General features: G+C 49.3%; 1 protein-coding gene across 1 annotated transcript; it reads right to left on the bottom strand.

The window, feature by feature from the left end:
• Positions 1–491: 491 nt before the first annotated feature.
• On the bottom strand, positions 492–4616 carry UHO2_06435 (uncharacterized protein; the record flags this gene model as incomplete). The annotated part of the gene is made up of 2 exons (XM_041556443.1): positions 492–848; positions 1023–4616. The coding sequence occupies 2 exons, from the start codon at positions 4614–4616 to the stop codon at positions 492–494; spliced, it is 3951 nt and encodes a 1316-aa protein (XP_041412377.1).
• Positions 4617–10372: the final 5756 nt, after the last annotated feature.

Here is a 10372-nt window from a genome sequence, read left to right on the forward strand (position 1 = left end):
ATCAATGTTATGAAGACACCAAGGTCTGGTGTGAGTGTTGATGATGATGAGGTTGATGGTGTTGGTGATGGGATTGGTGATGTCGATGATAATGAGGTTGATGGTGTTGGTGATAAGGTTGGTGGCGTCAACACGAGTGTCCAGTGTGTTGACTTGATGCTTGAAGTGATCCCCGGACCGCAGTGGACTACTGCCTTCGGTTCTATCTATATCCGGACCGCTAACCTGCTATGGGCGCCTTCGGACGTCAGGTAGTGGTGATACAACACACACACTACGATGAGGAGCAACCTTGATAGATTGCTGCTATGCTGACTGAAACTAATGTATACTTATGCTGAAGTGATAACTAGTTATGGTGAGTAGAGTGGATGAGGATCCACTCGACCTATGATGATGAGAAAGCATGGTTATATACCTCTTCACAGCATCGCCAGCGATGCTGCTCCTGCTCTCTCTCTCCAGAGAGTACTTTCTTCATCGAGTACTGCTCAGGGGCCTCTCCTGCTTGGCACCCCTGTTCCTCTTGAGTGGTGTCGACTCCTTCGACACTGCTCCTCCTCCTCATGACCTGTGTCGACTTCCTGTCTCTCGAGCCCCTGAATGGTAACCATCTGCATGCTCCTTGAGCTTGGTCCTCCTCGTGGCTGTGCCTGCTCCTTGAGCTTGGTCCTCCTCGTGGCTGTGCTTGGCCCTCCTTTGCATGTGAGTCCATAGGAGTCCATGGTCTCCATGGAGACTGCACTACGACCATGCTCTCTACTGGTGTCGACTAGGTCTTCGATACCTGTGCTCCTTCCATATGAACCCATGACCCTCCTGCTTCTTGAGCATCCAGGCCCATGACACTACCCCCCTCTTAAGAGCCGAGCTCCGTCGAGGCATACTCTGTTCATGCTGACTCCTCCTTCTTGACAACGTCGCCAACATCATCCTTCCTCCTTCTCTCAACGTCATCCTCCTTCCTCTTCCTCTCTCTACTCCTCCTGTTCTCTCCTCCTTTCTCTACTCTGTCTACTCACTCGTCCCCCCTCCGACACCTCATACTCCTGGATGAGGTCGGGACAGTTGAGGTTCTCTACTGGTTCCCATGAAGCAGCTTCCTCTGAGTACCCTCTCCACAACACCTTGTACTCCGTAGTCCCATTGTGTGAACGCTTGTCGATGAGTGCTTCGACTTCGAAATCGAGGTCCTCATCTGGAAGTGATGGTATGGTGGGCTGTTCCGCACGTTGAGGAAGAGAGCTTGTTCTTGCTGGCTCGAGCATGGAGACATGGAACACATCATGCACTCTAAGGTTTGCTGGCAATGTGATTCGATAAGCTCGGCGTCCTACCCGTTCCTGAACTGGGTAGGGTCCTGCAAACCGGGTGTCTAACTTGGGTGTGGGTCTCCTTGTCTTCCAGTTTCGTCGGTTGATATAGACCATATCACCCACCTTAAACTCGATGTCCTTGTGCTTCCTGTTATACTGGTCTACTGATCTACGTTGTGCCTCTCTGATCTGCTCCTGGAGGTACTTGCAACGCTCCTTTCCATCCATGAGGTACTCGAAGCGACCTGGATCATTGACTCCTAGTCGTTGAGGGATGTCAGGATGAGCTTTGGGGTTCCATCCATAGCATGCAAAGAATGGTGAGACACCAATGCTGTTGTGGACCGTGTTGTTGTATACAAAGGCCGCAGTGTCCAGCAGGTTGGCCCAGTCATTCTGCTCATAGTTGCAGTACATCCTGAGGTATTGCTCTATGACCTGATTGACTCTCTCTGTCTGACCATCAGTTTGAGGATGGTAGGCCGTGCTAAGTGAGTGCTTCACACCCATTTGCTCTGCAAATGCCTTCCATGCTCCTGATATGAACTGCCTGCCTCGGTCCGAGACCATGTGATCTGGATATCCAAAGAGTCTAACCATGTGTCCATATAGCAATACTGCAGTCTGTTTGGCCGTGACTGTCTTATGGGTTGGAGCTAGTATGGCAAACTTGGTTAACCTGTCGACGATGACTAGGATAGAGTCATAGGTCTTGGAGTCATACTTCTTTGATGGTGGTAGTCCTTCAATGAAGTCGAGGGATATGGAGCCCCAGGGCCTGTCTGGGGTTGCTAGTGGCTGTAGCAAACCATATGGACGATGACGAGGAGCTTTGTACCTAGCACATACAGGACAACTTGCTACATAGTCTGCAATCCAAGCTGTCATGTTTGGCCACCAGTAATGTCGTTGAGCTGCCTTGATGGTAGCATCTCTTCCTACGTGTCCAGCAGTGATACCATCATGACATTGGGTCATCACCATGAATCGCAGATGCTCTACAGAGAGAGACTGTCCATCTACCTCTTTGGCACTCCTTGAGTGTCGGTTGTTGGTCCTCCCTGGCATGATCACCTTGGGGATAACCAACCTTCCTCCACTGTACCATAGGTCATCCTTGAGTTCGAAAGGCTTCTTCCTATGTATCTCCTGTAGCTCTTGGTCTAAAGGCTGGAAGATCTTGACCAGGTCTTTGAGACCTTTTGATGCTATGGACTCCATCGAGATCATGGGGGCCACTAGGAGCGAGTCATGGTCTGCTGTCTCCTTGAACACTCGAGGAGGCAGTAGTTGCCTTACATTGTGATCCTGCTCTTCACCGGCTGGTTGCATGTCTGTCCTTCTGGTGAGAGCATCGGGCTCACCCCCTTTGTCTCCTGGTCGATACTGCAATATGAAGTCGAAGTCTGCTAGTAGTATTGCCCATCGAGCTTGTCGTCCTGTGATGCGTCTCTGTGACTTGAAGTACTTGAGGGCTTCATGGTCAGTGAGGATGACCAGTTGGTTCGGTAGTCCAGCTAGCATGTGTCGCCACTGAGTGAGGCAGGCGACCACAGCTAGGAGCTCCTTATCATGGATCTCATAGTTCTTCTCGGCAGAAGACATCTTCCTAGAGTAGAAGGCCACTGGATGCCATCGTCCTTCATGCTCCTGCTTGAGCACTCCTGCTATAGCAAAGTCACTTGCATCAGTCTCCAACCTTGTTGGAAGGTGGTAGTCGAAGTGCTGAAGCACTCCTGCTGATGTGAAGGCCTGGATGAGCTTGTGGAAGGCCTGTTGGGCCTCCTCTGGTAGCTCGAGCTTCTTGAACCGTTCTATAGGCTTTACCAGTGCTGTCAAGGGCTTGGCTATGCGAGCAAAGTGGGCTATGAACCTTCGATAGAAGTTGGCAAAACCCAGGAACCTCTGGATGTCATGGATTGACTCTGGCATTGGCCACTCCTTGACAGTGCGCACCTTTTCTGGGTCCATCTCTATGCCCGTTGGCTTGATGATGTACCCCAGGAACTCGACTGTCTTGGTGTGGAACTCACACTTCGACAGCTTAGCAAAGAGCCTGTTGCTCCTTAAGCGAGTGAGGACCTCGGTGACATGCTTCACATGTACCTCTTCAGTGTCACTGAAGATCAGGAAGTCATCTAAGTATACCACTACATATACTCCAATGATGTCTCGGAAGATGTCATTGATGAATGACTGGAAGTGAGCCGGAGCATTGGCTAGGCCAAAGGGCATCACTAGGTACTCATAGAGTCCCAACTGAGTGCCAAAAGCTGTCTTCCATTCATCTCCTTTAGCAATCCGGATGAGGTTGTATGCTGCTCTAAGGTCTAGCTTGGTATAGATCCTTGCCTTCCTGAGTAAGAACAGCTGCTCCTCGATGAGGGGCAATGGTGCCCTGTTCTTGACAGTGATCTCGTTGAGACCTCTGTAGTCCACACAGAGTCTGAGACCTCCATCCTTCTTTGGTACGAAGAGCACTGGTGATCGTGCCGGGCTCTTCGATGGTCTTATGAACCCCTTCTCGAGGTTCTCATCCAAGTATCTCCTTAACTCGGACATCTCCTTGGGTCCCTTAAGGTATAGGGGCCCTTGAGGTGGCTTACCTCCTTCTATCAACTCGAGGTGGAGATCATGCTCGGTATGATGGGGCAGCTTGTCTGCTTCCACCTCATCAAACACATCTCGCAGGTGTTGGTATGGCTTTGGTATGTCTGCAGCCGTCACCACCTTATCTACCTCCACCTCCATCTCGACTCCTTTGTCTGCGCCTGTAGGTACAAAACCAAAGGCTGGGAGTGATGATGGTGGCTCCTCTAACAGCATGAACCCTATGGGTCCATCTTCCAGAGCTGCTCGTAGTATGCGCTCTGCTGAGACAAACTCGTTACCATGGAGGGTTGGTCTCCTCATGGTTAGGTCCCCTGCTCTTGCTGCTTCAGGGGGTCTCCTAGGGGGTCTCCTAGGGGGTCGGTCCTGCTCCTGAGTCTTGAACTCCAGCTGGCCCGTATCCCATTGTATGGTGGGTTTGAGCCTCCGTAGCTCAGTGAACCCCAGGATGAGGTCATAGTCTGCAGTGTCGGCCACTGAAGCTTCGACCACACCCAGATTGTGTGTACCAATAGATACCTGTATGCTCGCAGAACTATTGATGGAGAGTTGGTGCCCGGTGACACCATGGATCGATCTTGTTTTTATGGGTTTTGTGGGTATTTGGTACTTACTAATGAAAGAATCTGAGACTATGGACAAACCAGCACCGGTATCAGCTAGTATCCGAGCAGGATGGTCTTGAACCATTCCAGAGAGCTCCAGTACTGCTTTGCCTCCACTGGTAGAGAAACATACTTGACAATCTTGATATATACAGAGTGATGGCGAGGAGGTTTGTAGAGCAATGCATGCCATCAGTGCATCACCCCACTGACGTTTCCCTCGTCGTCATCATCATCGTGCTCCTCCTCGTGATCGAGGTCCATGGGTTGCTGGTATGAGCTGAGGTCCATGGCCTCGGGGTCACCCATCTCAGTGCTGCCTGTGAGGCCATCTCCTGAGTCGGTGGCCTCCTCGAAGGGGTCTGCTGTGGTGACCATAACCTTTGGTCCCATGGGTCGAGAGCTAAGAGGGTCTACCCTCCTGCTGGGGCAGTCTTTGGCCCAATGGCCGATACCTTTGCATACATGACAGGTGTTGATACCTGATGGAGCAGGGCTTCCTTGCTTCGAGGGTTGGGTGGGATGGTGAGGAAGGGGTCGGTTTAGGTTTTGTATAGTTGCTTGTGTAGTTGCTTGTGTAGTTGCTTGTGATGGTGATCGAGCTGGATAAGTTTGAGTGGGTTGTCGGATGGGGATCGAACTTTGATTTGGCCGAGACCCAGTTCTTAGTGGAGGTGATGTGGCATTTGGGAGTGAGTGTCTAGCCGAGGACTGCTGTAGTAGCATCCTCTGTCGATCGATCTCCTCAACCTCTCGATACCACTCCCATCTCTTCCCAGGTGGATTCCTCTCGAACTTCTCCTGTATGCTGCGAGTGAGACTACCTCTGAAGAGATCAATCACTAGCTCGTTGTCATCTAGGTTGACCTGTCCTTCCAAGTCTCTGAACCGCTCTACATGACGTGTGGCGGTACCAGGAGTATCACTTGTGAGTCTGAGAGCCAACAGCTTGTTGTATGCCTCCATCCTAGCATTGCATGGGTTGAACTGCTCTGACAGTCGCTCTGTGAAGTAGTGCCAATCATTGAACAACCTTCCTTCTCTAGCTCTATCAATACGGAGCTTGGAGGTCCACCACTCTCTTGCTGTCCCTTCCAGTTGAGCACCCATGTGATTGATCATCCTAGACTGCTCATACACCTGGTTGAACTTAAACCATGCTTCGGCTTCTAGAATGAAGATCTCCATGTCTCGGGGATTGAACTTTGGAAAGGGGGTGGCAATGGGCTTTGACCGGTTAAGCTCTGCCATGATGCTGGTATCCTCCTCGTGGTCCAGGGGGTAAGGGTCCGTCCTAGTCCTGCTGTAGGGGTCCAGCTTAGTCTTGACATATCTTGGCCCAGTAGGTGAAGCATACTTCTCGTAGTTGATGTCCTCCTGCTCATCCAGGTTGAATGAGACTGATCGTCTTGGTCGTGGAGCTGGAGTAGGAGTATGTGGGTCTCCTATCATAGACTCATCTCCTCCTCCTGCTTGGTCTTCTGAGTGAGAGAGGTCCATTGTCTCCTCCCTGCTCAGGTGAGCTCGTTGTAATCGTTCCTCTCGATGACCCTGTCTGGTAAGCTCTAGCTGTGCTTCCAATAGAGTGAGTAGTCTATCGAGCTTATTGTTGAGGTCTGGGTCCGTCATGGTGATCGTGAGGAGCTGCTTGAACGATCCACTCTAATGTCAGGGGTCTCGCGCCTGAAACCCAGGTCCGTCTGTCGAGATACTCGGTGACTATCAAACTGTGCGACAGCTATTGTCTCGGTATCGGTGACTATCGAGTTGTGCAGTGACAGCGGTGGCGTTCGTGGTATATACTATCGTAGGTTTCGGCTGACCTCTGTGGACACTCCGTTCAGGGGTAGCTCGGCACGATCGATATCAATGTTATGAAGACACCAAGGTCTGGTGTGAGTGTTGATGATGATGAGGTTGATGGTGTTGGTGATGGGATTGGTGATGTCGATGATAATGAGGTTGATGGTGTTGGTGATAAGGTTGGTGGCGTCAACACGAGTGTCCAGTGTGTTGACTTGATGCTTGAAGTGATCCCCGGACCGCAGTGGACTACTGCCTTCGGTTCTATCTATATCCGGACCGCTAACCTGCTATGGGCGCCTTCGGACGTCAGGTAGTGGTGATACAACACACACACTACGATGAGGAGCAACCTTGATAGATTGCTGCTATGCTGACTGAAACTAATGTATACTTATGCTGAAGTGATAACTAGTTATGGTGAGTAGAGTGGATGAGGATCCACTCGACCTATGATGATGAGAAAGCATGGTTATATACCTCTTCACAGCATCGCCAGCGATGCTGCTCCTGCTCTCTCTCTCCAGAGAGTACTTTCTTCATCGAGTACTGCTCAGGGGCCTCTCCTGCTTGGCACCCCTGTTCCTCTTGAGTGGTGTCGACTCCTTCGACACTGCTCCTCCTCCTCATGACCTGTGTCGACTTCCTGTCTCTCGAGCCCCTGAATGGTAACCATCTGCATGCTCCTTGAGCTTGGTCCTCCTCGTGGCTGTGCCTGCTCCTTGAGCTTGGTCCTCCTCGTGGCTGTGCTTGGCCCTCCTTTGCATGTGAGTCCATAGGAGTCCATGGTCTCCATGGAGACTGCACTACGACCATGCTCTCTACTGGTGTCGACTAGGTCTTCGATACCTGTGCTCCTTCCATATGAACCCATGACCCTCCTGCTTCTTGAGCATCCAGGCCCATGACATAATCTACAAAAGTGCACTATCCAACACCCAATGTACAAGGAGACCATCACCACTGTCAGCCAGCTTAGTTTTAACACCCTCGCCACCACCCTATCTATTCAGCAGTTGGTGATTGAGAACAACCCCACCCTGAGAGTTGACCCCTGTCAAGCAAGTGCCAGAGTCATCAGCAGTGATGACCAGGATGAGACACCTGGAAAGGAGGAGAAAGACAAAAAGGACACTGACAGCACCAGCACCAAAGTCGCCACTAGACCTTGAAGGCTCAGATGTTGGATCTGCAAGAGGCCTGGACATGGGATCAGTCAATGTGATGCATCGGTGACCATACCAGAAAATTCCCCCTTCGCCAGGCCCAAATAGGAAGCCTGGTGCTCTTTCGCACCAAGTTGGCAGAGCCACCCAGATTCAAAAGGGAACCATCATTGGATCCTAGATTTGGGCACCAGCTATCATATGGTAAACAACTATAGCATGCTCATTAGTCTGAGAACCTGCCGAAAGCGCGTATTCACTGCTGGAAGCGAGGTTCTGGAAGCGACTGCTATAGGGGATGCTAGCATATCAACAAGTCATGGAGATGTTTTTCTCCAAAATGTATTGTATGTTCAGCATCTCAATGTTAACCTATTGTCAACAAATTCTCTGACAGACGAAGGAGCATGAGTGACACTAGACTCAACCAGAGGGCAAATACACTTAGCAAATGGTATGCTACTCAAAATATCCAAGAATCGCAAGCGAGGACTGTTGGAGTTTCAAGGCAACACATGGAAGGAAAATGCAATGATCACATCAACGTCATTATTTGAAGGTGTTGATGAAGATTTCGAGCATATTGAGAACAAAGCCAAAATATCCGAACAACAACTATGGCATGAATGTCTGGGACATCCAGGTCGAGATAAGATGAGGGCCATCATCAACTGCTTAGGAGAAAATGACACAGCAGACCTAAACCCAGGGACTGCTACAATGTGTGAGCCATGCATCCGATCCAAAAGCACAGCAGCCCGAATGGGGCAAGGTAGTGGAGAGAAATCTGTCTCTCCACTTGATCTCATCCACATCGACTTGATAGTCGACTCGTCACACACAACGGAATACACATGCACATTGGTACTGGTTGATAACTACAGCAAGTATGTATACGCGCAGCCTTTGCTACGAAAGAGTCACACATTTCCCAAGCTCAAAACAATCATATCATATCTTGAGACACAGACGGGAAAGAATCTGAAAGCAATACGATCTGACCAAGGTACAGAATGGAGAAGCAATGACACACTCCAGTGGGCATATGAAAAGGGCATTGAATGGCAAATGACAGTAGGGTACAATAGCAGACAGAATGGACATGTGGAGAGAATGAACAGAAGCTTGGGTGAGAAGATGCAAATGCTGCTCATGCAAAGGAGGTTACCGAAGAGCTTCTGGCCCTATGCAATCTGGACCGCAGCCTTCAAAATGAACCTCATTCCGAGCATTGATGGTGAGTTCCCATACCAAGTCATGTTTGGGAAGTCGCTGGAGCAACTCATAAGACTCCTATGCATTTTTGGATGTTTAGCATGGGTAAACGTCCCCAAGGTCAAAAGAGATAATAAAAAGTTAGATCAATGAGCAGTAGCATCTATCTTCTTGGGGTATAGTCTGGAAAGAAAAGGATGGCTCTTCTACAGCCCGGACTACAGCCCAAACATCTTTTGGAGCAACTCAGCTAGATTCATGGAGACAAAATGCTGGTCCGACAAAACAGAGTGGAAACCAGTAAACATACACCCACCACCAGTACTAGCAGACGAAGGAGACATAGACGATCTTGGATACACAGATATGAACCTCTTCGATGAACAAGAGGAGGAGCTGCTGAATGAGTACATGAATATGAAAGAAACAGATGGATTGAACGACGAAGAAGATCTGGGTGAAGATACAACAAAGGCAATAGAATGCGGGGCCGATACCGACACCAACACGCTTGATGACACATGGACCAATAGCAATCACTATGGACTCATGGCAATAAACAATCGAAAGAGAAGAAACCTAGACCCAACAGTTAGCAAAGCATTGTCAGGAGAGGACAGGAAACATTGGGAGGAAGCAATGCATAAAGAACTGGATGGTTTGAAAGCCATGGATACATGGGAAATCGTCGATCTCCCCAAAGGTATGCACGCCGTCAACACACATTGGGTTTTAAAAATCAAAACAGATGCAAATCTCATCCCAACGAAGTTTAAAGCAAGGCTGGTGGTGAGAGGTTTCACACAAAGAGAAGGTATAGACTACACTGAAGTGTTTGCGCCCATCGCACCCATTCAGTCAATCCGAGGAGTCTTAGCCATAGCAGCGGTTTGTGACTGGGAAGTAGATAGTATTGATGTCAAGCAAGCGTATCTAAACTCAATGCTACATCATGATGTATTCTTAAAACTGCTGCTTGGAATGAGAATCCCACCTGGAAAGGCCTTGAAGCTAGTAAAAGGACTGTACAGACTGAAACAATCAGGGCGAGAATGGAACATAGAGTTGGATTCGTACCTATGGAGCATAGACTTTCACTGCATGCTGAGTGCACCTTGTCTGTATTCAAGAGGAACTGGAAGTAACCTAACTATTATCACAGCCTATGTTGATGACATGCTCATAGCCTCGCCCAGTCATAAGGAGGTGGATCACACCAAAAGGGAGATAATGTCCAAGTGGGGAACAGAAGATAATGGCCCAGTGAAAGAGTTCCTCGGCATCAACATCAAACAAAACAGGACAAGAAGGGAGATGTCAATTGATTTGACCACTTACACCAAGGCCATGGTGAGTAAGTGGTTACAGTCGATGGATCAGAAATCATGGGTACCAATGCCAGAGATACCTAATGCCATAGGGAACGATAAATGTGATTCCCTAGAGGCAAAACAATACCAAGAACTGGTGGGACAATTGTTATGGGTAGCAAATACCACACGACCCGACATATTGTTCACAGTGGGAATACTGACAAGATATATGTCGACCCCAACCAACAGCACATGGAAGGCTGCTATACACTTGATGAAGTATCTCAACCAAACCAGTGACTACCAACTGAACCTTGGGAGCAGATCAAGTGAACACTTGAAGC

Source organism: Ustilago hordei (genome assembly GCF_900519145.1).
Source record: "Ustilago hordei strain Uho2 genome assembly, contig: UHO2_contig_18, whole genome shotgun sequence".
NCBI lineage: Eukaryota > Fungi > Basidiomycota > Ustilaginomycetes > Ustilaginales > Ustilaginaceae > Ustilago > Ustilago hordei.